General features: G+C 45.9%; 1 protein-coding gene across 1 annotated transcript; it reads right to left on the bottom strand.

Annotated features, from left to right (window-relative positions):
* Positions 1 to 2,551: 2,551 nt before the first annotated feature.
* Positions 2,552 to 3,871, bottom strand: LOC130137861 (uncharacterized). Its single transcript, XM_056310354.1, has 2 exons — positions 3,524 to 3,871; positions 2,552 to 2,587 (listed from the first exon to the last, which is right to left on the bottom strand). The coding sequence occupies exons 1-2, from the start codon at positions 3,869 to 3,871 to the stop codon at positions 2,552 to 2,554; spliced, it is 384 nt and encodes a 127-aa protein (XP_056166329.1).
* Positions 3,872 to 27,484: the final 23,613 nt, after the last annotated feature.

Below are 27,484 nucleotides of genomic sequence, written 5' to 3'. Positions count from 1 at the left end.
TGGGCACTCACGAATTTCACAATGAGCATTCGATTGCACAACGCCACATAATCAATTCACCATACAATATGCTCAATTCAATGAATCACAAGCCCAATCAATCAATTAATTCAAATCAGCCATGGTACATCATCGGCACACGAAAATCACGCAATTAAGCCATTAAACTTGCACAAGTCTAAGGTCCACCAAGCATATCCTTTCTCGGCCACATAAGTACTCAATCCTGGCATCACGTAACCACTACCAAGCCATAAACAATCAGCCGCTTAATGGACAAATCAAGCACACACGGCCAATTCACAATTAATCCTCAGTTTCGCCGACACAAGGCCCGATAAATTCCACTATGGATAGTCACTAACCAGTCCCCTCTAGGCCTCCAATCCACTTCCAAATCATCACATTAGGCTTCCCAAATCCATCACATAAACAGCCACTACACGGCCCGATTGTTGCACCCCTTTATAGTCCGCATTTAGACCACGATTAATCAACATAATAATCCAATCGAGCCTACACTAATCGGTCACCAACCAGATCACCTTAGGCCACTAAATCACTTCCAAATCACCACATTAAGCTACAAGAATCACCATGAAAACAGCCACCATGCAGTCCACAAATCACATCCGCCAAATCCACATAATCGCCTAAATTAATTTCCCCAATGAACAGCCGACCATCAGCCCACTCTAGATTATCAAGTCATATTTAAATCATCACATTAGGCTCTCATAATCACCACATTTCCAGCCTAACTCATAGCCCACGCATTTCACCCATTTAATCCACATAATGGCCCGAATCGAATCCACAATAAACAGCCACCGATCAGCCCATTTTAGGTCATTATATCACATTTAAATCATCACTCTAAACTCCCAAATTCACCACACAATCAGCCACCACGAGGACCAAACTAGACGCGCTCTATATCCCGCAATTGAACCCGAACTTGACCCGAACTCGGGCCGATTCAATCCAATACTTCCGGCCATCACACAACACATTCTAAGCCGCTAAACCTCATTAAAATGATCCCGCTAAACCACCAAATCAGCCACAACATCAGCCCCTAACAATCTCCACAATTTAACCCCTAAAATACCCTAATTAACCCCTAAAACTCATCTAAAAATGTAAATTAGCCTAATTAGGGTTTAGGGTTGTACTCACTTGAATTCCTAGGCTCCAAATAGGGCTGAACAAGTGTCGACGGCGGCTGGACAGCGGCGGTCCCGCGCCGGAACAGTAACGGCGGCGGCGGCTCCGGCGAACGGTGCGAACGGCGGCGACGGACTAGACGATTCCACGGCTTAGAGAGGGGGAAAGGGACACGGCCAGAGAGAGTGGGACGGCTGGACGAGGCTGGGTGAGATGGTGGTGGCGGCAGAACAGTCCCCGGCGGCGGCGGGGGCGTGAGGGAGAGAAACAGGGGAAGGACAGCCGCTGGGCAAGGGCGAGCTCGGCCAGAGGGGAGTTGGAATGGCGGTTGGAGGCGGCACGGTGGCGGCTAGGACGGGCTGGGGTGGCGCGACGGCGGAGCGATGAGCGGTGGCTGAGGACGACGACGCGCGGCGGCGGGGCACGGTTGGACAGCGTCGGGCGCGACGGCAAGCTCGGAGCCGTGCGCGAACAGGGGAGGGGAGGAGCGGCTGGACGGACGGCATGACTGCGCGAGGCAGGGGGCGGCGTGCGGACGGCTGGGCTGGTCGCCGGTGAGCAGGCGGTCGGCGTTGCAGCAAGAACAGAAGCTAGAAGCAGAAGATGCACGGGCAGAAACAGCAAGGGAGAAGAAGAAAGGAAGAAAGAAAAAGAAGAAAAGAAAAAGGGAGAAGAGAGAGAAGGAGTTGGTGGGATAGTGGGTGGTGTCAGGCGCGTGGGTGGAGGGTCAGACACGCAAAAGGGGTCAGCGGGAAAAGGGGGAGGAGAGAGAGAGAGAAAGAGAGGAAAGAAATAAAAGAAAATAAACTTCATTCAAATATTAATCGCGATCCGATGGCCCAAATTAAAAACCGAAAGTGGTCTACCGGTCCAAAATAAGCCTCGCACATAAAAAGGGACAAAGGCCAAATTAATTAGACCAAATCATAACGAGGGAGGTCTACTAGTCCAAATTCGCACGTGGTCAAAAACTCCCATTTTTCCATCATTCCTGACAATCTCAACGTTGGCTACCATAATATTGACACCATCCAATTTATTTTGTCCCGAAACTCCCGGAAATCGACTGCCAAGTTCGGGGTCCAAATAACGGCCAAATTTGATCGAGTGCGATTCTAGCGAAATCTCTACTTTAAAATGATAACCGGGAGTGATCAGTTCCCGGGCGAGATTTTACTATAAGCACACTGACAAATTACACATTTTATAAATCCCAAAAATGGGCCGAAATTCGGGATGTCACAATCAGTAAGTTCTATTCAAGTGAAATTCGAACTTGATGCTTGTAGCATCAGCTTTATCTGATATCCACTGAAGTAAGAGAAGACCGATGTCACAAAGTTCGCTTCGATCGCCTTGACTTGCGAACGCCCAACAGATCATGTTACACTCTAAAATCCCACGACAGCAATTCAATCAACTGAAAAAACAGGGGACACATACAAAGCAATCACGACAGCATCAGCCCCCGAATCAAACACTAAAAACAACCGAATTTTTCCCAAACTGACCGAGGGAAAGCAACGGACGCCGAGACTCCTGGGAGGAGGGGTGATCTCTTTCACGATCTTTCTTCCTGCAGGAGATATGAAGGCCCTGCGCGCGAGCAAAAACCCACCACGTAAAAAAACCGGCGACTTTTCGAGACATCAACCTCGTTCGCACGCACCCATTCCGAAATTAAACGAACAAAAAAAAAGGGGGAAAAAACCTCCATGGAAATGGTGAAATGCCGGCGGTCGACCTCGCCATCGCCCAGATCTGGGCGATGGCGAGGTGACCGCGGCCATGGCGAGGCCGCTCGGTGGGGAGGCCGAGCGGCCTCGCCATGGCCGGCGGTCCACCTCGCCGTCGCCCGGATCCGGGCCACGGCGAGGTCGACCGCCGGCCATGGCGAGGCCGAAGCTGACCCCCCCGATCACGGCGACTTCCAAATCCAGAAAAGAGAGAGATGAGAGGAGATGCAGGGCAGGATCGGAGCTTACGTGGAGCAGGAGCGAGCGAGCGAGCGGCCCTGGCTTCCTCTTGGTCGGAGCGAGCGAACGAGCGGCCTGGCTTCCTCTCGACGGCGATGGAGAGAGTACAGAGAGAGACGGGCAGATCAGAGAGAGAGAGATGAGAGGAGACGAGAGACAGATGTTTTGAAGAGAATGAGTTCCTCAGAAATGGTTCTGAGTTTTGTTCAAGAAACGAAAAACCAACTTTTTTTAGGTTCTGATTTCTGGTTTCAGAACCGGTTTTAGGACAAAACTTGTCCCGGAAATAGAAAAATAAAATTACGTTACCAAACGGGTTTCTGGTCCAAAACTGATTCCGGGAACAAAAAACCAGTTTTGGACAGAACCAGAATGGTTACCATGCGCGCCCTGAACTTCCAGAAAACTTCCTTGGTCCACCACACCCTCAGATCCACGACCGCGCACAGCACACGTCGCAGCTCGCCACCGGCCGTCCGATTCTCCAGGTAGGCCTGCTGATTGAGCGGGTCAGAGTCGCGCATGGGAGGGCCGGAGTAGTCAGCGATCTGCGCGACGGCGACGAGGGGGTTGGAGGCGAAAGAGGAAGGGACGGCGGAAGAGACACGTGAGCGGATGACGAGGGTAGTGAAATAACTGCGGCGGGTGAGGAGGAGGCGAGCTTCATGCGGGGTGGAGGTGGCTGGGCCGGACCCGGTGATGACGAAGATCTCGGCCGTCACCGACATGGGAAGCCGACGATTGAATCGTTTCTTGGGATTCGTGTCGAAGCTTTCAGGAGCGATGAGGGTGGGTGTTACAGATTAAAAGGAGAAGAATGAGTCAGTCTTGAGTGTCAATATAACCACTAGTCATGACCACTAGTCAAGCAATCTACAAGAGATTGGAGAAGCACAGATGGAACCAACTCCAATATTTTGCGACAAGTCCGCGATCGTTATATGAAGCAGGGAGACTGACTTGCAATTTCACTTATTTCACTCATTTCATAAGTTTTTTCCTTATCCATTATTACTCTATTATATTAATATATGCATAATATTTTAAATTGTGATATTCTAAAGACACGAGTAATTTGATTGCCTGTTTCTTTTGGCAAACCTAAAAAATATTGTTCTAAGAACGTGAAACTCGTGCAATATTCGACCATTTCATTATCCTACTGTCGCGACCTCCTCTCTTTTAATTGGGCAAACATATAGGGTGTCAACACCTACCTACTAAACGATGTCCATACATGGGTGCGCAATCAAAAAAGTAAACAACCACAATCAATGCAATAAAGGTAAAGTGCAAGAAAATAAACGCAACATGATATCAGGCAAAGAATATACATTGCCTCGTTATTAAGCCCTGGGACAACAAGCCTCATGAGTTAATTCATAAAATCCAAATTCTAGTTTACTAACTGTCACGCCTATCACATCGCTCTTTTCGCGTGCCTATGGAGGTACTTTCGTTCGTCATGAATAAGGAAACTGTCCCCAAATAGGCTATTAAGGTCCAAAATGGATATTTCGCTCAAACGTCCCATAGACATCTTATCACTAGACAAACGAGGGTATCTTCCAAACCATACCTAACGAGATAGTAGGCATTTATTTTCTAATCTTTTCCATTTAACCTAAATTTTGGTTTGGAGTCGCCACTTGTAAGGACCCGGGGTCTACACTGTGTAATATTGTCCGCTTTGGGCCCACTGACCCTCACGGCTTTAAAACGCGTTACACGGAATAGAGAACCCAAACCTTATAAACTAGCCCAGGACTCCCCCCTAAGCGATGTGGGACAAGAGACATGCCCCCCATGCCATCCTAGAAGCCTGCCAGGAGCCGCTCCTTGTCCAGGCCCTCTGGCCCCGGCGACCACTCCCCGCCCTCGTCGGACCGGGTCGTTACACCACTAGTCATTATTGATAGGTTGACTAAAAACCTAATCGAGATACAAGAGAAATGCCACGATTCTGTGAACCAGGGATTACATGAGTACGGGGACTTGGTTATGCTAATGATCTCTAATTGAGATCTCTAACTAAAACGATACGAAGTGTCTAATGTGTCATGCAAGTTCGCAAGGCCTATCTACTAATTCTAACAATTCTAATAGAGAAAAATCAATCAAATATGATGCACAATTGATTTCAATCACACAAACAATCCTAAAATGGTCTCTAAAATGTAAAGTTAATCAAGACATCCAAAATCCTTGTAAAGCCCTAAAGGCTTGTTCGTTCAATGAATTGTGTGATTTTACGTTTTTTAAGGGTGAAGACTCTTTTTAATCCCTAAATTGAGGAGCTTCTAAAATTATCACATAGGCACTTTAAAAATTCAAATTTCACTCAAACTGGGTGCCCATAGGATTACTAAGCCATTATGTGAATTTTTTATTCTTTTGATTTTTTTAAATTTTCTAATTTTTTTTAGAATTTTCCAGATTTTTCGATTTTTAAAGAATTTTCTGAATTTTTTTTATGAATTCTCTAATTTTTTGAATTTTTTTATGATTTTCTGAATTTTTCTATTTTTTTTCTTTTTTATGATTTTCTATTTTTTATTTATTTTCTTGAATTTTCCCTCCGAACGATGAACGGGGTCGAACCGGTTCGGACCGGCCTCGCCTGCGCCTGCGGGCACGAAGCCAAAACGGCACCGTTTTGGCTTCCCCTTCATTTAGGCATTTTAGCAAATATATTGTGGGCATGATTTGGTGTTTTACCCTTTCGAGGCTACCATTTCAGTGACTTTCCGGCCACTTTCTGGCAGAACTAACCAAACCAAATCCTTCATCTAACAACCTTCTACGAATCCATGCCAATTTTATTACTACTGGATAACCCTAAGCCATTGAATTTTAAGCTCAAAATTCCCTACTTGACATGATTTTCTGGGTTTTTCAGTTTTAAAAATTGTCGAGGCAGCAACTTCAACCGAATCTCCAATGACCTTCCGGCCACATTTCAGTCATTCCATTAGATCCAAAACCTTCCCTGTATGTCCCTTTACACATCTATGTTCATAGAAAGACCATTTGACTTTTATAAGCCAAATATTTTCGAGCTCAAACTTCTCTATTTATTACCGAAAATCAATACAAAACATAACATGTCTAATATGCAAATCATCCAATCCAGAGCATCCTAACCGTTTCTAGCAATCAAACATCAATCAATGAGGAAGAAAAACTGGCTTGGATTGGCCAATGGCCACGGATCACACTCCGGTAGGTTTTGGAAGCTCCGGCGAAGGTTTGCTAATGGCCGACTCAATGTGATTTTCATTTCACCGATCCAAAATGCAACAAACAACAAACCACGTAATCAAAAACATGAATCAATGTTTAATAAGCAATATGGAACGAAAAAATTTCAGAAATCATGAAAATCAACTCGGTCATTCATTTGGACATTTTATCAAACAATTTGTATGTGATCACTAAGTAAATTTACCTTCGTCGAAAGAGGCTAAAAGAGAAATTACGAGGCAAACGGAGCCTACAGAGTGATTAAACGACACTTCTTCTCCAAGTAGATGGTGTTCCACTCGCTGGGAAAGCTTCGAGTTGATCGGAAAAGGCTCGGCTTTAGACCTTCAGGACTAGCCGATCTGACCGGAACGCGGAGGGAAGGTTACGGCCAAACCCCGATTCGCCGGTGCTTCGCCGTCTAGGGTGGCACCGGATGCTCGGGTGGGAACCTCAGACCCTCTCTCTCTAACTTTCTCTCTTCGGTTTCGCACGTTTTCTCTCTCTCCCTCTATTGTGCATTCGGTCAAGCATCTCTTATGCTTGGATAATGATTTTTTCTTCTTTTCTAGCTCGATTTCCCATCAGATTCTTGCTCTAACTGACCTCCGAGTTGGTTAGAATGGATTGGAATGGATATTTAGAGAATCTCCGGCTGTCCAATCCGTTTAACACGTGCTAGATTCACCGGAGTAAGTCAGTGAAGACACGGGTTGAACCAGATATTTTCTCCCATTTCCCGCATGTGCAAGCTGTCCGGGTGGAGAAGGAGACCGACCCGGAAGGCCTGGTTTGGTCCAATTTCGTGAATTAAGCTCGATTTTGATCCAATTTGGAAAATTTAACCCCAAAATTGAATTCCTCAGCATATTTTACATCAGAATATGAGATTTGTACCAAATTTTGTTACAATTAGACCCAAAAATTCCAAAATTTAAATTCGGATCAATAGGGTTTTTGTTAAATTCAGTGTCAAAATGACCTAATTAGGAAAAATTGGTGCCAAAATTGAATTATCCATGACTTATTAACCCTAGGGAAGGTATGGGTCTTGATTGAAAATATCTAATTGAATAAAATTCCCAATTTGAGCCTTAAAATTCCTAATTTCCAATTGATTTTTGGGGCTTTTCAATTATTTTGTTAAATTGTGAAGTTGGAATGACCAATTTACAATTCAAGGTCTCAGAATCAATTGTTGTGAAGACACTAAAGCCTAAAAATGACTTAAAATGATTCAATTGGATTTTTGATTCAATTAGGGTATGAATTTACCCAATTTTGGGAAAAATATATCCCCAACTGAAATTTTCCAAAATTGATGTTATAGTGATGAAATTGAAATTAAAATAAGGCCAATGGTTATTTTTGTGGAGTTTTTTTTAATTCTATTTGGTATTTTTCTTGATTTTTCACTCATTTTGACCAAAAGAAAATGAGGAAAAATTCATGAAAAATTCTAAAAAATTTATTTTTTGTTTAAAAATAGGGTCATAAGCATGGCCAATGTTCCTAATCCTAATTTTGTGATTTTTAGAAAAATAGGCCAAAAATCAGGTGTCAACAACGCCCCACGCCCTATCCACCGAGTCCCAGGCACGTGACAGCCCTTTCATCGGTCATTTAACTGCGATGTCCGAGGAGGCGTCACTGACCCATCGTATTATCTAAGGAGTAAGCACACAAGGAAGCGAATTCTAAATCACCAAACCAACAACAACAACAATGGGAATAGCATTGGAAACACAATCACCAAAAGCATGCTTGATATGTATATGCATTGATAACAATCGGACGTTAACAAAACACTAACCTGCAACTATGGGCCTTTCTCTGATTCAAACAAAAGAGTCAGGGGTTAGACCTAGCTTCTCTAATCACGAGGACCTCCTCAAAAAGGAACACCTCATCAACCTAAATGGTCGTCGTGAACTCCTCATACATGATGTTAGTCCCCAGTGCCACAACTTCGGTAACGTCCACCTCCCTAGTAACGGGGTACCCAAAATGAACGATTTGAGTACCCAATCTAGAGGTCTGAAAAGAGGTGAACAACAACAAATGAGTAAAAGTCAATAAGTAGAACCTCTAAGCCTCGAGTAGGAAGGTACCTCGCCTCGGAAACACAAAGGGTAACTCATCAACTTCGCATGCCCCAAAACTATCAATTAATCACGCATACTTCTTACCTCTTGTCGGCACATCAAAATCACATAACTATTTTACATGCGGATCCTTGCTTCAAAATGGCATGCGACAATTGCACATTATAATCAAGAACACTCCATATCACATAATAATACACAATACATCCACACGTGTTCCGATTATTACGATCGCTCAGGGCCATGACCAACACTCGCGTCGGTGGTCTTCCGGCGTAACCGGGCATCATCCCGCTCCATCAGGAATGGCTTCGTCAATCGACCTCACTCGAAGACGGCATTCAATTAAGAACTTTGTTCTGAAATCCATCTACGAACGGCAACCAAAATCCATCGGGCATCGTCCCACGCAATCATACGAGTACGGAACCATTTATGTGATCAAGCAAGCATATCAATCATTCAAGCCAATTATTATCTTCCACTTACGCCAATGCAAGAGTTTTTATGCTCACGCACTTAGAACATTTAAATACCGCACACATAGAAATGTACTAAAATGATCACATGTGAAAGAAAATAGCGCATCTATAAAGTTGGGGTAAATCTGGGCAGCTTGCACAGTAACCGAAATCCCTTCAAAATAAATAGTAAATGAACTCTAAAAATTATAAATTTGGATATGTCGCAAGAAACACCTTGATAAACATTTATTATGAAGAGCACAAAACCTAGTTCAACCTGTAATCATGTCTTTTTGCCACTCAAAGTCAGATTGAAATTAGCTCGTTCGAACATACTACTTGGTCCTCAAAATACATCTCTTTCAGTACTCAAATCACCTTAACAAGTCTCGAAATTTTTATATGTCATAGATAGAAAGGTCCTTAACAACTTTTGTGAAGGAAGTTTGTTGAAAATAGATCTGAAAAAATTTATAAAAATTCAAAAAGACAAGAAGGTAAGAGAAACACTTTTCAGGGCAGTTTAAACACGGTTTTAAAGATGGGCTTTCATACGACCCAAATAAACTCAAAAAATTTCAGATTTAAAATATGTTCAACTTCAAAATGTGAAGAACAACTTTTGCGAGAACACAACTTCAGATTCGACCCACAAGAGTCTCTACAAAAATAGTAAACCGAAGAGGTACAATAATAACAAATCTGGGTTTCAACCCAAACTTCCAAGATTCAAGTTCTAGCTCATATCCACGAATCTTCAACCCACAAAACTCATTCCAAAAGGTCTAAACCAACATGCAACAGCCACTTGAACATCCACAAACACACATGAGGGAACAAGGTCAAATAAAACTAACCTAGGACTGACATGCGTAGAATAGCGTCCTAGCCAAGGTTTAGAGGAACCACTTACTAAACCATTTGAACTATGAGCGTCAACATGGCATGGATGGCACGGCAAGCGGCTGGCACGGCTATAACGGTAATGAGGCGTGGCACACGGTGGCTCGGCGGTGAGTGGCAAGCAGAGGCGACGGTAGCCAGCGGTGTTAGTGGTGGCGAGCGGTGGTGGTGATGGCCGGTGATGGTGGTGGCTTTAGTGAGGGAGAGAAGAGAGGGAGAGGAAGAGAGAAATGATAGTGAGTGAGAGTGAGAAATGAGAGTGTTATCCTTAAGTGTTCTTGCAAGGGAGAGAGAGAGACCAATAATTCACTTGCACTCAAAGACTCTAGGCTTAGGCTAGCCCAGCCTCTAAAAATATCTCCATCAAGTCTCACCCCTAAGGTAATCATACCTACAAGAATCAAGCACATGTAAGAAGTTCAAAGGGAAGACAATTCTAGAAGCTAACCAAGTGGGCCATCTTCTCCTTTCTCCCCCCAAAAGTGGCGCCCAAACTTGCTAGGATAAGACCAAAATTTGTCTCATCTCAATCAATGCTTCTAGAAGTTGTACATAAATGAAAACTATAGGTTAATCAATCATAGGACACCAATCATGCAAATTGTAATTTGAGGTGCAACATTCAAATAATTAATCAAGGTCCAAGGCCTAATTCCAAAAAAAACTCTGAACTTTACACTTTGTCCCAATTATATCCTGAACTTTTTTTTGTCTCAAGAAAAATCTCAAACTTTTATCGGAGTCCCAAACCTGCCCTCCCGTTATAAATCCGTCCAATTAATGTCAGAAAAAAAAAAGAGAATCGGCAGCTGCGGCGGTGGCCAAGCCTTCGTCGGTGGCCGCCGCCACAGCCACCGGGAAGGAGCGGCGGCCCACGTCTGCGCCTTCCTGAAGGCTGGCGACCCTTGCCGGCCCCGGGTGAGTCGTAGGCGAGGGCGTGCAGCCTCCGATCTGGGGCGAGGGTCGCGTCCTCCCCCAGATCGGGGGCTGCACGCCCTCGTCGGGGACTCGCCCGGGGCCGGCGAGGGTCGCCGGCCTTCCGGAAGGCCCAGGCGAGGGCCGGCGACCCTCGCTGGCGAGGGCGTGCCGCCCCCGATCTGGGGCGAGGGTCGCGCCCTCCCCAAGATCGGGGGCTGCACGCCCTCGTCGGCTACTCGCTCGGGGCCGGCGAGGGTCGCCGACGACTCGCCCGGGGCCAACGAGGGCGTGCAGCCCTCGATCTGGGGCGAGGGTCGCGCCCTCCCCCAGATCGGGGGTTGCACGCCCTCGCCAGCGACTCATCCGAGGCCGGCGAGGGTCGCCGGCCTTCGGGAAGGCCCTGGCGAGGGTCGCCGTCCTTCAGGAAGGCCCAGGCGAGGGCCGGCAACCCTTGCTGGCTCGGGCAAGTTGCCGGCGAGGGCGTGCAGCCCCCGATCTGGGGCGAGGATCGCGCCCTCCCCCAGATCGGGGGCTGCACACCCTCGCCAGCGACTCGCCCTGGGCCGGCGAGGGTCACCGGCCTTCGGGAAGGCCCAGGCGAGGGCCGACGAGGGTCGCCGGCCCGGGCAAGTCACCAGCGAGCGCGTGCAGCCCCCGATCTAGGGGAGGGCGCGACCCTTGGCCCAGATCGGGGGCTCCACGCCCTCGTCGGCGACTCGCCCAGGCCGGCAACCTTCGCCGGCCTTCGGGAAGGCCCAAGCGAGGGCCGCCGCTCCTTCCCGGCGGCTGTGGCGGCAGTCACCGGCGAAGGCTTGGCCAACGCCGCAGTTGCCAGCTCTCTTTTCTTTTTTTTCCTTTTTTTTCTGACTTTAATTGGACTGATTTATAACGGGATGGCAGATTTGGGACTCGGATAAAAGTTTGAGGTTTTTCTTGAGATAAAAAAAATTCAGGATATAATTCGGACAAAGTGTAAAGTTGAGGATTTTTTTTGGATATTCGGCCCAAGGTCCAATGTGGTATGATGGCCTTACCCTCTTGATTGGCACCTAACGAGGCCGAATAAATCCAATATTGCGTAATTAATCAGCGTCAAATTGAGGATGTCACAACTTTTCGCCCTTAACGAAATTTCATCCTCGAAATTTACAGAATTACTTAATTCCTCAAATAGATGGGAGTGTTGGTGCTTCATTATCTCTTCACTTTCCTAGGTCACTCCTTCTATTCTATGATGTTGCCAGATGACCTTGACTAAGGGGATGACCTTATTGCGTAGCACTTGCTCCTTTCTATCCATGATCTGCACTAACTTTTCCACTTACGACACTCTATCGTCTACATCGATCTCTTCAAAACTAAGCACGTGTACTAGATTGGGCTTATACTTCCTTAGCATGGACACGTGAAACACATTGTGAACTTGAGCAAGTCTAGACGGCAATGCTAGTCGATAAGCCAAAATCCCTATTCGTTCTAAAATCTCGAAGGGTCCAACGTACCTGAGGCTCAGCTTTCCTTTCCTGCCAAAGCATGATGTTTCTCTCATAGGTGACACCTTAAGAAAGATGTGATCACCTACTTGAAATTCTAATGGTATACGCCGTCTATCCTTATAACTTTTCTGATGGCTCTAAGCAGTCTTAAATCTTTCTCTGATAATCTTAACGGCGTCCATTGATTGTTGAACTAATTCGGGACCAATGATCCTCCTTTCCCCAACTTCATCTCTACAGACCGGGGTTCTGCAGGCACGACCATAAAATGCCTCAAACGGTGCCATTCCTATACTACGTTGGTAGCTGTTGTTGTAGGCAAACTCGACAAGATGTAGTTGCTCTTCCTATCCTCCTTTAAAATCCAAAACACAAGTTCGCAACATATCCTCGAGTATTTGAATGGTCCTCTCGGATTGACCATCCGTCTACGGGTGATATGCTGTGCTATACCGAAGCTTCGTTCTCATGGTAGTCTGAAGACTTTTCCAAAACGTTACTATAAACTTGGAATCTTGATCTAAAGTGATCGTCACTGGCACTCCATGGAGAAGAATTATCTGCCGCACATACAGCTCAGCATATCTATCCATTGCGAAATCTTTTTGCATAGTGATAAAATGTGCTGATTTGGTCAGTCTGTCGACTATGACCCAAATAGAATCATTACCTCGTTGGTTCCTCGGTAATACCATCACAAAGTCTATCATGATGTGCTCTCACTTCCATTCGGGGATCTCTAGCGGTTGCAGAAGTCCACCTGATTTGTAGTGTTGCGCTTTCATTTGTTGGCACGTCAAGCATTTAGCTACATGCTTGGCAACATCTGTCTTTATGCCATTCCACCAATAATATTGCCAAAGGTTCTGATACATCTTTGTGCTACCAGGGTGTATGTTGTAGTTGCTTTTGTGAGCTTCTGACAGAATCTTTTCCTTGAGTTCTATATTGTTGGGCATGCATAACCGTCCTTGGAATTTTAGTATTTCATCTTCTGCCACTTGGAAATCCGGTTTCCTCTTTTCCGAGCTCTCTTGCAGGATCCTTTGGATTGATAGATCCATCGGTTGCAGTGCCTTAATCTTTGTTTGCACTTTTGGTTCAATTCTGAGAGTAGCTAGAAGACTAAAAAGATGATTTATCTCGAATTTGTAATCCAAAGCTTGTATTCCTTCGAGAAGAATCCATTCTCGAACCATCAATTGTGCAATGGTGGACTTCCAACTGAGCGCATCTGCTACCATGTTGGCTTTTCCCTGATGATAAAGGATGTTGCAGTTGTAGTCCTTGAGAAGTTCCATCCAACGTCGTTGTCTCATGTTTAGCTCCTTTTGAGAAAATAAATACTTCAGACTTTGGTGGTCTGTGTATATTGTGAACCTTTCTCCACACATATAATGTCTCCAAATCTTCAAAGCAAATATGATCGCTGCCAATTCTAAGTCGTGAGTTGGATAGTTCAGCTCGTGAGGCCTTCTCTTTCATGTTGCATTAAGACGTAGCCCAGTCCCTTATGAAAAGCGTTACCAAAAATCTCATAACCTCCAGGACCAGACGGTATCGTCAAAACTAGGGCAGTGGTCAATTTTTGCTTGAGCTCTTGGAAACTTCTTTTGCATTTATTCGTTTATTCGAACTTCACTTCTTTCTTTAGTAGTCGTGTCAGGGGCATAGCTGTTCCGGGAATTTATCCACGAATCGACGGTAATAACCAGCTAGGCCTAGGAAACTTTGAATTTCCGTCACTGTCGTTGGCCTTGGCCAATTCATGACTACTTCTATCTTCGTTTAGTCCACTGCAATTCCTTCGCCGAATATTACGTGACCAAGAAAGGCTACACGATTGAGCCAAAACTCACACTTACTGAACTTGGCATAAAGTGCGTGTTCTCGGAGAGTCAATAGGACCATCTTCAAATGTTGCTCGTGCTCCTCTAGGCTCTTCGAGTACACCAGTATGCCGTTGATGAACACTATAACGAACTGATCCAAGTATGCTTTGAACACTCGGTTCATTAAGTCCATAAAAGCAGCTGGGGTGTTGGTTAAACCAAATGGCATCACCGTAAACTCGTAGTGACCGTATCGAGTTCGAAATGCCGTCTTTGGAATGTCCTCCTTCTTGACTCTCAACTGATTGTATCCCGTCCTCACGTCTATTTTGGAGAATACCGACGCTCCTTGAAGTTGATCAAACAAGTCGTCGATCCTCGGCAATGGATATTTGTTATTGATTGTCACTTGATTGAGTTGTCGGTAATCGATGCATAGACGCAACGATCTGTATCTCTTCTTCACGAACAAGACTGGCGCTCCCCAAGGGGATGCACTAGGGCAAATCAACCCTTTATCAAGCAATTCTTGCATCTGCACCTTTAGTTCCTTCAATTCTGACAGCACCATTCGGTAAGGGGCCTTAGAAATAGGTTTTGTTCCAAGGGCTAGCTCGATCACAAACTCTATCTCCCTTTCTAGGGGTAATCCTGGTAATTTCTTTGGAAAGACGTCGGCAAAATCTTGCACCACGGCGATGTCTTCCATCTTTGGTTCTTCCACGTACATGTTAACCACAGTTGCCAAATAACTTTGGCAACCTTCCTCCAGCAGTTGAGCTACTTCAAGAGATGAAATCAAAGGTATCGAAAGTCCTCCCCCATTTCCTACGAACTCATAGCTAGGATTGCCGAATGGGTTGAATTGGATTACCTTACTATAACAGTCAACTGTAGCTCATTGTTTTTTGAGCCAATCCATTCCGGTAATGACGTCAAAGTCATATAGAACCAAAATAGCTAAGTCTATTGTTTCATTCCGTACACTTATAACTATCTCACACCCATGACAACCTAACATAGAGAGCACCTTGTCCTTCATCGGGTTGGAGACACTAAGAACCGTTCCCAATGGTTTCGATTCCAATCCCGCTAATCTAACGAACTGTTTAGCTACAAACGAATGCATGGCTCCCGTATTAAAGAGTGCATACGCAACATGTTCATGTAGGGAGATAGTACCTGTGATCACGGCCTGAGAGTCCTTTGCTTCCTCTCTGGTCATAGCGTACACTCTTCTTTGTGCTGGGGATCGAATGGAGTGGTTCTACGGTGTGGTTCTGTCTTGTTGTCCCACGTGCAGTTGCTGGGATTGCATCCCTGATGATTGGTGCGGGCATTTTCTCACTTGATGGCCATTGTTGGCCACACTCGAAACATGCTCCGATTTTGGTGGGGCACTGGCCTATTCCGTGTCGCTTCCCACAAAATCGGCATATGCTGTTGGAGGACTACTCCGACTTTCTAATACCGTTATTCTTATTGGGAGGGATGAAGTGTCTTCCTCCGGTCATCGGTCTCTTCCCGAACCGATGGTTGTCTCGGGTGGAAGGATACTGCGATCCAAATGCAGCTACCCTTTTCACCAAATCTCTCTCGATCAGTTGGGCCCATTCGTACAGCTCGTTGTAGTCCTTCAGGTTCAAAGGCACCAACTGACTTCAGAGCTCCGGCTTCAGACCATCCCGAAACCTCCTTGATCTGTCCATCGGATCTTCGACCATTCTGGGCGCATACTTTGACAGTTTCGCAAACTTGGCCTCATACTGATCGACTGTTAGATGATTCTAGCGAAGTCGTAGGAATTCTGCCATCTTCTGCTCACGTGCACACTCGAAAAAGTACTTTCCATTGAAGGCTTGAACAAAAGTGTCCCAAGTCGGGACTATGCCTTCAGGAAAGATTCTTCCTTGGGTGGCCTCCTATCAATTGCTAGTGTTACCCTGCAGTTGGTAAATAGATAGCGCCACCTTGTCTTCCTCTGAGCATCTCAGGAGTGCGAAAGCTTTCTCCAACTCCTTGACCTACAAGGTCGCTGCATCGAGATCACCCGTCCCAACAAACTTTGACGACTTTAGTTTCAGGAACTGTTCAACCAGTCTGGGCATTTGTCGTTCATCATTCCCTTTTCTAGCTAACAGGGCATCATTATGGACGGCAGTAGCTGCAACTTGATTTTGAGCTTGCTGTCCCATCATATTTCCCATGGTTTTCGGGGCTTGCAGAAGCCTATCCAATCGATGATCCTCTTGTGCCCTTCCTCTAGCACCTGCTTGGCCTCGACTTGCCTTTGCTTTAGGGACCCCTTGATCTGGTTTACTCATCTCACAGGGATTCCAGGGAGAGTTCGCTCTACAATTCCCAACCAAAGGTTAGGAATCCAGAAAATCTATTCAAGAAAACAATCAACATTTACAAGCATAAGGCGTTTCCCTAACTAACTATCCCAAAATCCCAATGCACCTTATCGCTCCAAGTAATAACCATGCTCTGATACCAAATCAGTTAGGATGTCACGCCCCGCGCCCTATCCACTGAGCCCTGGGCATGCGACACCCCTTTCATCAGTCATTTAATTGCGACGTCTTAGAAGGCATCGCCGACCCATTGTATTATCTAAGGAACAAGGACACTACAAGTGCCAAAACTTATGTACGACGCTCACTTTAGTGCCAAAAGTTTTCGCCGGATCACTTAAGTGTTAAACATTTTGAAAAACGATCACTTAAGTGCCAACTCCGGTCAGTTTGTCCAAAAATCCGACGTATCATTTTTTTATTAGTTTCTGAAGCCGATGTGGCTCTCCAGAGGCTTAGTCAGCATGTATAGTCAGAATTTTTTATTTTTATTTTTTTTATTTTTTTTATTTTTTCCTTTTCTTTCTTTTTTCCTTTCTTTTTTTCCTTTTCTGATCTACCGGCCGGTGGCCGGGCTGGCCACCATGATGCCCGGGAAGGGCTAGGCGAGGCCACCCCTCGCCGGCCATGGGCAAGGCCAGCCTCTCCAGCTGCTAGCGAGGGATGGCCTCGCCAGATCTGGGCGAGGCGACCTCGCTGACGACAGGCGAGGGGCGGCCTCGCCAGACCTGGGCAAGGTGACCCTCACTGGAGACAGGCGAGGTTGCCCCTCGCCGATAGCTAGCGAGGTCGGCCTCGCCCAAATCTGGCGAGGGTGATCTAGGTGAGGCCGACCTCACCTATCGCCGACGAGGGTCGCCTCGCCCAGGTTTGGCGAGGCCGCCCTCGCCCATGGCCGACGAGGGTCGCGTCGCCTAGATCCGGTGAGGCCATCCCTTGCCAATAGCTGGTGAGGCCGGCAAGGTGCTCGCCCATCCCTTCCTGGGCGTCATCGGTGGCTGGGCCGGCCACCGGCAACCAGCCGGTATATGAGAAAAGTAAAAAAAGAAAAGAAAGGAAAAAAGAAAGAAAAGGAAAAAAAAAGATAGAAAAGGAAAGAATAAAATTATTTAAAATAAAAAATGCTGACTGTACATGCTAACTAAGCCTCTGGCGAGCCACATTGGCTTCAGAAATTAATAAAAAAATGCCACATCGGATTTCCAGCCAAACTGACTTGAGTTGGCACTTAAGTTATCGTTTTTCAAAAAGTTTGGCACTTAAGTAATCTGGCTGAAACTTTTAGTACTAAAGTAAACGCCGTACATAAGTTTTGGCACTTGTAGTGTCCTTGTTCCATTATCTAACAAGTAAGCACATGCGGAAGCGAATTCTAACTCACCCAACCAACAACAACAACAACAACAATAGGGATAGCATAGGAAACACAATCACCAAAAGCATGATTGATATATATATATATATATATATATATATATATATATGCATTAATAACAATCAGACTTTAGCAAAATACAAACCCGTAACTATGGGCCTTTCTCCAATTCAAACAAAAGGGTCGAGGGTTAAACCCAGCTTCTCTACTCATGAGGACCTCCTCAAACAGGAACATCTTGTCGACCCAAATGGTCGTCGCGTACTCCTTGTACACGATGTCAGTCCCTGGTACCACAACTTTGGTAACGTCCACCTTCCTAGTAACGGGGTACCCAAAACAAATTGTTCGAGTATCCAATTTAGAGGCTTGAAAAGAGGTGAACAACAACAAATGAGTAAAACTCAATAAGTAGAACCTCTAAGTCTCGAATAGGAAGGTACCTCGCCTTGGAAACATGAAGGGTAACTCATCAACTTCGCATGCCCCAAAACCATCAATTAATCACGCATACTTTTTACCTCCCGTCGGCACATCAAATTCACAAAACTATGTCACATGTAAAGCCTTGCTTCAAAACGGCATGTGACAATTGCACATTATAATCAAGAATACTCCACGTCACATAATAATGCACAATGCATCCACACGTGTTCCGATTATTACGACCGCTCAGGGCCACGACCGACACTCGCATCGGTGGTCTTCCGGCGTAACCGGGCATCATCCCACCCCATCAGGCACGGCTTCATCAATTGATCTCACTCGAAGACGGCATTCAATTAAGAGTTTTGTTATGAAATCCATCCACGAACGGCAACCAAAATCCATAGGGCATCGTTCCTTGCAATCATACGAGTACGGAACCATTTATGTGATCAAGCAAGCATATCAATTACTCAAGCCAATTATTATGGCAAAAGTATACCAGAAGTGACATAACTTGTGTACGGCGATCACTTTGGTGCCATAACTTTTTTTCGGATCACTTTGATGCCAAGTCGGAGGAAAAGAGATTACTTTAGTGCCAATTTGTCCGGAAATCCGACGTGGCATTTTTTCTTAATTTTTGACGCCGACATGGCTAGTCGGAGGCTGAGTCAGCGTGTACAGTCAGCATTTTTTATTTTAAATAATTTTTTCCAGCGTATACAGTCAACATTTTTAATTTTAAATATTTTGTTTCCATTATTTTTTCCTCTTCTTTCCTTTTTCTTTTCTTTTCTTTTTTTTCTTTTCTCTCCCTCGCCGGCCGGTTGCCGTTGGCCGGCTGGCCACCGGCGAAGCCCGGGAAGGGCTGGACGAGGGCGGCCTTGCCTATGACCGGCGAGGGGCGGCCTCGCCGACGACAGACGAGGCCGCCCCTCGCCGGCCCAGGCGAGGGCTGCCCTCGCCGGATCAGGCGAGGGCTGCCCTCGCCGGATCTGGCGAGGGCTGGCGAGGGCGACCCTCGCCAACGTCAGGCGAGGGAAACCCTTGCCTGGGCGGGCGAGGGTCGCCCTCGCCTGAGTTGGGAGTGGGCGACCCTCGGCCGATGCCGATGAGGGTCGCCTTCGCTGGATCTGGCGAGGGCGACTCTCGCCGGCGTCGGCCTAGAGAAGCCTTCGCCTGGGCGGGCAAGGGAAGCCCTCACCTGGGCGGGCGAAGGTCGCCCACGCCCGACTTAGGCGAGGCGACCCTCGCCCCGCCCAGCGAGGGCTTCCTCGCCCGACGCCGGCGAGGGTCGCCCTCGCCGGATCGGGCGAGGCGACCATCGCCCGCCCAGTGAGGGCTTCCCTCATCCGCCCAGGCGAGGCTTCCTCGCCCGACGCCGGCGAGGGTCGCCCTCGCCGGATCTCGGCGAGGCGACCATCGCCGGCGTCCGGGCGAGGAAAGCTCGCCTAGGCGGGCGAGGTCGCCCTCGCCCGAGCCGGGCGTGGGCGACCCTCCCCGACGCCGGCGAGGGTCGCCCTTGCCGGATCCGGCGAGGGTGACCCTAGTCGGCCCAAGCAGGGCTTCCTCGCCCGACGCCGGCGAGGTCGCCCTCGCCCGGGCCGGGCGAGGGGAGGCCTCGCCTGTCGCCGGCAAGGCCGCCCCTCGCCGGCCATGGGCAAGGCCGCCTTCGCCCAGCCCTTCCCGGGCTTCGCCGGTGGCCGACCGGCCACCGGCAACCTGCTGGCGAGGGAGAGAAAAGAAAAAAAAGAAAAGAAAAGAAAAAGGAATGAAGAGGAAAAAAATATTTAAAATTAAAAATACTGACTGTTCACGCTGACTCAGCCTCCGGCGAGCCATGTCGGATTTCCGACCAAATTGGCACTAAAGTGATCTCTTTTCCTCCGACTTGGCACCAAAGTGATCCGAAAAAATGTTATGGTACCAAAGTGATTGCCGTACACAAGTTATGGCACTTCTGGTATACTTTTGCCCAATTATTATCTTCCACTTACGCCAATGCAAAAGTGTTTCATGCTCACGCACTTAGAACATTTAAATGCCGCACACGTAGAAATGTACGAAAATGATCACATGTGAACGAAAATAATGCATTTATGAAATTGGGGTAAATCTGGGCAGCTTGCACACTAATCGAAATCCCTTCAAAATAAATAGTAAGCGAACTCCAAAAATTCTAAATTTTGGATATGTCACAGAAAACACCTTAATAAACATTTCTTATGAGAGAACAAAACCCATTTCAATATGTAATCATGTCTTTTTCCCACTCAAAGTCAGACTAAAATCAGCTCGTTCAAACAGACTACTCGGTCCTCAAAATACATCTCTTTCAATACCCAAATCACCTTAACAAGTTTCGAAATTTTTATATCTCATAGAAAGAAAGGTCCTTAACAACTTTTGTGAAAGAAGTTTGTTCAAAATAGAGCTGAAAAAATTTATAAAAATTAGAAAAGACAAAAAGGTTTGAGAAATAGCATTTTAGGGCAATTTAAACACGATTTGAAGATGAGCTTTCGTACGACCCAAATAAACTCCAACAATTCCAGATTTAAAATATGTTAAAATTCTAGATGTGAAGAACACAACTTTAGATTCAGCCCACAAAAGTCTCTACAAAAATAGTAAACCAAAGAGGTACAATAATAACAAATCCGAGTTTCAAACCAAACTTCCAAGATTCAAGATCTAGCTCATACTCACGAATCTTCAACCCACAAAACTCATTCCAAAAGGTCTAAACCAACGTGCAATAGCCACTTGAACATCCACAAACACACATGAGGGAACAAGCTCAAACAAAACTAACCTAGGATCGATATGCGTAGAATGGCGCCCTAGCCAAGGTTTAGAGGAGCCACTTACTAAACCGTTCAAACTACAAGTGTCAACACGGCACAGACGGCACGACAAGCTGCTGGCACGGCGGTGATGGTGGCGAGGCGCAGCACACAGCGGCTCAGCGATGAGTGGCGAGTGGCGATGGTGGTGGCCGGCGGTGCTGGTGGTGACCGGCGGTGCTGGTGATGGCCAATGATGGTGGTGGCGTGAGTGAAGGAGAGAAGAGAGGGAGAGGAAGAGAGAAATGAAAGTAAGTAAGTGAGAAATGAGAGTGTTATCCTTAAGTATCCTTGCAAGGGAGAGAGAGACAAATGATTCTCTTGCATTCAAAGGCTTTAGGCTTAGGCTAGGCTAGCCCAGCCTTTAAAAATATCTCCATCAAGTCTCACCCCTAAGATCATCATACCTACAAGAATTAGGCACATGCAAGAAGTTCAAAGGGAAGACAATTCTAGAAGCTAACCAAGTGGGCCCTCTTCTCCTTTCTCCCCCCCAAAAGTGGCGCCCAAGCTTTCTAGGATAAGACCAAAATTTGTCCCATCTCAATCAAGGTTTCTAAAAGTTGCACATAAATGAAAACTATAAGTTAAACAATAATAGGACACCAATCATGCACATTGTACTTTAAGGTGCAACATTCAAATAATTTATCAAAGTCCAATGCGGTATGATGGCCTTACCCTCTTGATTGGCACCTAGCGAGGCCGAATAAATCTAATATTGCGTAATTAATCAGCATCGGATTGAGGATGTCACACTTACTAAAAATTATCCAATGACATTAAAGGCTCAAAGAAATACTTCTTAAAAGTAAACCTGATATAGACTCTACATTGTTTTTTATCTTTTTTATTTTTATACAACTTTTTAATTTTTTTTTACTTTTTTATCTAAGGAGAAACTTTCTAAAAAGTTCAAATTGCCCTAAAAATCAAGAAAAAGGTAACATCCTAAACTATATGAACATGATATAAATGAAACTCAACCAATTATAATCCTAAATCCTCACTATCTAATTGAGACCTTTATTTTCTTACCCTTATTAGTTTTTATTTTTTTCATTTATTTATTATCATTTTTTCAATTTTTTTATTTCTCTCCTGAAACACATGACGCAGAGTCAGATTCCTCTCGAACTCTGAGCTTTTCTTTACTCTTTCATTCTTAACATGAACACATATTATGTGAACAAACCTCCATTAAACCCCACGAGGTCCAAGCTTTCACAAACTTCCATTGTTCTCTCTCTTTCACAGTGAACACCTCCAGGGAGAAAGACATTCATTTCCAGAAAACAAGAACCTCAATTCCATTAACATGTTTCATTGGTTCACTCTGTTATACAATGCAACTCATGGCAAATCTACGTGCTTCATATATTAATCTTTACACTTGCTCAACATATTTGAAAAAACAGGACAAAATACAAATACCAAAATACATTGCTAAAAATGTTGATCAGAGTTAGTCCGTCCATCATTGTGATGACTTTTAGAATTTCTAATTTTGACCATAATGACTAAGCGGAATTTAAAATTTTGGTTTTAGAAGTCTCCTATCAAATTTAATTTGTCTTAAATAGATCAACTGGGCTACTGGGGAAACACCATCTCGAGGATTAAAATGGAGTTTATCTTTTTGGTGAAATAAGATATTTGCGAAGCAAACTGTCGCTAATTTCCTCCTCGGAGTTCTATACATCTGAAAAGGACGCGGTTCAGTTGATAAGTTGCGGTGTTTGTGCGAGAATCCAACAACCATCCCGAAAATGGAACTGGTGGAAGATCCTGAGCATGTGTAAAGATTTTCTTTTTCTTTACTTACTTTCTGAAACTGAATTGCCTAAATCCAAGAAAATAACAAAGTGAACCGGAGTCGAATCTGACCACAAAAAAAAAAAAAGAACCAGAGTCGAAGACAACGTGGAAATGAAACGAGACTAACACAAGGCAAGCTCAATCTATGGAAATCTCATGGTCGAATAAGAAATAATCCAAAACTAAAATAAAGCAGCGATACCATGTGGATTATGAATACATATCAATCATCAACAACAACCAAGCACACATGCTATGAACAAACAATCAATAGCCAAGGACGTTGCTGACTTTGGAATTTCATCAAACACATGATAGGCGCTGAACTCTCTCTACCAACCGGACTTACAAGTTTCACAGATTTATCTGAGAGGCTTAATTGAATAGAAATCACGAATCTCACAATTAATGCAAGCGATTATGAAATATTGATGGTTCGATTTCAATTGTTCTCAATAATAGGAAGGTTCCATTTTTTTTTTCATATCAGTAATTTTAAGAATTTAAGTTTGAACAATCTCATGCGCTTGGCCCAAATTACAAACATACGCATCATTATCAAATGGAAGAGAAACAACGCGAAGCTTGCTCATGGAGTCACATGCAGGGAAGTAAGAATCTAACACGAACTCAGACTCAACATCAATACACGTGAATCTCTGAAAACCATATTTGTATAACTCAAAATGCCATATCTGATCTATTGAATTATGGTTTGAAGTATGATGGGCTTGAGCTGCTAGGCTCAATTGAATTTAACCGGATTGCAAAGGCAAGGACTTAGGTGATGGGCCAAACTAGTCCAAATTGGGACTCTCTTCTCTCTCTTATTTTTTATGTACTTGTCTATTGCTTTTTTTATTGTACCATATATATTTTTTGGTCTTCTTACTATTTTTTTATTTTTCTTACTGTTTTACAAAGATGAACATTCAATATGCTGCCAAAAATTCAAGTGTCAACACATGTGATTTGAGAGGCTCAAGTTGTGACATTCCGAATTTCGACCCATTTTTTAGATTTATAAAACGTGTATTTCATCGGTGCACTTATAGTTAAATCTTGCCCAGAATTGATCACTTTCGTGTTATTTTTAAATTTGATATTTCGCTAAAATCGCACTCGATCGTATTTGGCCGTTATTTAGAGCCCGAACTTTGGTGTTGAATTTCTCGAAGTTTTGTGACAAATTTAATTGGACGGTGTCGATATTATTGTGGCCAACGTCGAAATTGCCCAGAATTGGTGAAAAGTGAAATTTGGACCGGGTGCAGATTTTTTACTAGTAAACCTCCCTCATAGTGTGTTTTAGTTAGTGTTTTTGGCCTAATCCTAATTTATAATTAGGATTTTTTGTAGATAGTTGGATCGACCTCGAGTGTGAAGGTGGTCCGTTGGATCGCACTCGATGGAATTGACTTTTGTCTCTCTCTCTCTCTCTCTCTCTCTCTCTCTCTCTCTCTCTCTCTCCTTTGCCGCGCCACCTGCGCACACGTCCCCTCCCCCATCTCCCCATGTAAACCTCTCTCTCTCTCTTCCTTTTTCTTTTTTCTTCTTCTTCTTCTTTCTTCTTTTCTTCTTCTTCTTCCTCCTTGGCCCCTGCTCCTGCTCCCCTCTGCCACTCGCCGATGCCTGATCGCCGTACGCCATCCGCCTGACCGCCATGCGTTGCTGTCCGATCGTCCGTCGCCGCCAGGACCGCCGTCCGTCCAGCTGGCTCCCCCAACAAGACGGTTCCTCCTTCCCTCTATGCGAGCAGCAGCTTGCTCGCCGCCGCGTCCGCCGCAACCCGGCGCTGCCCAGCCGTCCTGCCTCGCCCAGCCACCTGCGACGTCGCTGTGCCGCCCAACCATCGCACACCGTCGCCAGCTTGCTGGGACTAGCCCAGCCGCCGCAACCTCCCGCCTCAGCCACCGCGAGCCTCTTTGCCCATGCTGTGTGCTGGCCGAGCTCCCAACAGCTCAGCCCGCCACCAGCCACCGCCATGTGCATCGCCTAGTCGAGCCCATTGCCATCGCCGTGCATCTCGCCCCCGCCGTCGCTATCGCCGCTCGCTCGGCCATGTCACCTGGCCGCTGCCCAGGCCGCGGCCGAGCGCACCTAGCCGCCGTCCCGGTCGTGGCTGAGCTCACCCAGGCACTCGCCCGTCGTGCCCAGCCACTTGCCCACACGCTTGGCCGCTCGTCCAGTCGTGGCCGAGAGTCCAGGGTCGTGGCCGAGGGCTGTGCCAAGCGTGGCCGAGCCGCTTACCCTTTGCACCCATGCTGCGCCGAGCCCACCACAGTTCCATCGGGCCATTTTGGCCCCTTGCTAGTTTTCCTTGGGCCAAAACCTAGGTAAGTGACTTCCTAATCCCTACTTAATACTTTAGGTATTATTAGACTTGTTTAGGGGTGATTAGTGTTGGTTTAGTGACTAAGTTAGGTATGGATTAGTTAATTAAAATGTGATTGGTTTATGGATTATTGTGGCTAAATTAGTAATCGATCGAGATGGGTTCAATGACTAAATTGTAGTGGTAATTGTGGGTGAAATTGGTGTTTGAATGTGGCCGACTTGAAGGTTGGATTTGTGGGCTAATGTGGTGAGCATGACTTGAATTTGAATAGTATGACGTGTTAGATTGGTATTGGCAAATTGTGTTATGGGGTATGTGCATGAGGAAATGTCCTGAGGCGTGATTACATGGGACTAAGCTCGGATTGATCGGAGGGCTGCCAACTTGAGGCATGGTTATGCGGGTATGGCTAGAAAGGCAAGAAATGACCTGAGGCGTGGTTACGCGGGTCGAAAAAATGTCCTGAGGCGTGGTTACGCGGGACTAAGCCCGGATTGATCGGAGAGCTGCAAACCTGAGGCGTGGCTACGCGGGTGTGGCTAGAAAGGCAAGAAATGACCTGAGGCGTGGTTACGCAGGTCGAGAGAAATGTCCTGAGGCGTGGTTACGCGAGACTAAGCCCGGATTGATCGGAGGGTTGAACCTTAAGCGTGTTGACGTGGGTCGTGGTTAGTTAGTTGGACATGCATGCGAAATGTGTTTAGTTGAATTGGGTGAATGTATGTGGTTATGGCGCTCGAGTGTTTATGTTATGTTCTTGAGCTATTATTGCATTATTGTGATTTGACTAATGAGTGGAGTTGGCATGTGATTTGAGACGAGGTATGTGTGCATGAGAATTCTTTTATGTCGATTGCTAGATTGCATGTTGGGACTCGTCTAGGTACGCATTGGCCTAGGTGGGGTTTAGGTTGTCTGCTTATTGAGATTTATTCTCATTGCTGTAGTGCAAACCATTTCAGATCCCCGACCCCGACCTTGATCATGCCGCCACCTCGGCGTTTTGGGGTCCCTATGCATATGGTGCATGAGGAGACCGAGTATCTAGTAGGTCCAAATCAGACTTACATTAGGCACCTCACTACAGTCTGGGTAGATGAGGGCTTAGAGGACTTGCAGCGTCACACATATTTGGCCTGGTTTTATCGGGACGGGTTGGAGTTAATTAGCCTAATCCGGGGTTTTGAGGGTCAACAAGACGGCAATTAGGATGCCATAGATTGGGAGCTTGGGGACGTGTATGCTCCCGATGGTGAGGTTTTGGACGTCGAAGATCCCCCGGAGAACCCTGGGCCTTACCCGAGCCCATACCAGAACCCGTAGCGCCTACGGATCTCGAGCTTGAAGAGGAATTTGAAGAGCCCAAGCCTATGCTAGAGCCCGTGCCAGAGCCCTTGGAGTCCGAGCAAGAGAAAGAGCCGATCGAGATCAACTCTGACACGGAGTCGGAGTCATCAGGATTTGATTCAGATTGGGCACTGTAGGAGCACTTGAGTGCTGGGCTTAGAACCCTTTTGGTGAAGCCCTTTTTGTGTAGCTAGCTAGCTTACCCTACCACCTATCCTTTTTTGATGATAATGGTGGATGTTAACCCTAAGAGCCTAATGTCTGATTGCCTGATCGAATGTTGTGAGTGACTATTTTTCATTACTATGAAATTATTGTTTTATTATGCTATTACTATCCCTTCGTCATTGTCCATTGTCTAGGTTGTTCTATTTCGCTTCCACTTGCGTATTCATGTGGGTGTCTCGTTTGGGTCGGTGACGTGTTCTGGGACGTCGCGTTCGATACGACCGTCGTAGGGGTGTTGTGAGCCCGTTAGGGTTCGGGGCGTGACATCCCCATTGATTTGGTATCAAAGCAAGGTTAGCTCGATCCAAGTTGGTCGAAGCCTGGAGTGATAAGGAGCGATGACTTTGGGGTAGCCAGTTAGGGAGACTCGTGTGCCATGCGTACCCCAGATTGTGTGATTGTGGTCGCTGAGTGAACTTATGCATTAATGTATGAAATGCAGATGCGTCAGGACTTGAGGGAAGTGTAGGTGCGTCATGACTTGAGGTAAGTGCACGAACCATGTTGGCTACGATTGAGTGCTGTATGTGATTGGCTGCCTGCTTAGTGAATTATTATTGTGATTCACTACCTAGAGCTTTAGACTGGTATAGCTGGCTTAGGTCTCTAATTCCTGAATGTAATTATAGCAGATAGACGAAT

This window comes from Syzygium oleosum, unplaced genomic scaffold (genome assembly GCF_021117445.2).
Source record: "Syzygium oleosum isolate NSW1041296 unplaced genomic scaffold, Sole_v2.1 Sole_v2.04, whole genome shotgun sequence".
NCBI classification, from domain to species: Eukaryota; Viridiplantae; Streptophyta; class Magnoliopsida; order Myrtales; family Myrtaceae; genus Syzygium; species Syzygium oleosum.
The sequence above is the reverse complement of the archived record's forward strand: the minus strand, read 5'-3'. Positions and strand labels throughout refer to the sequence as shown.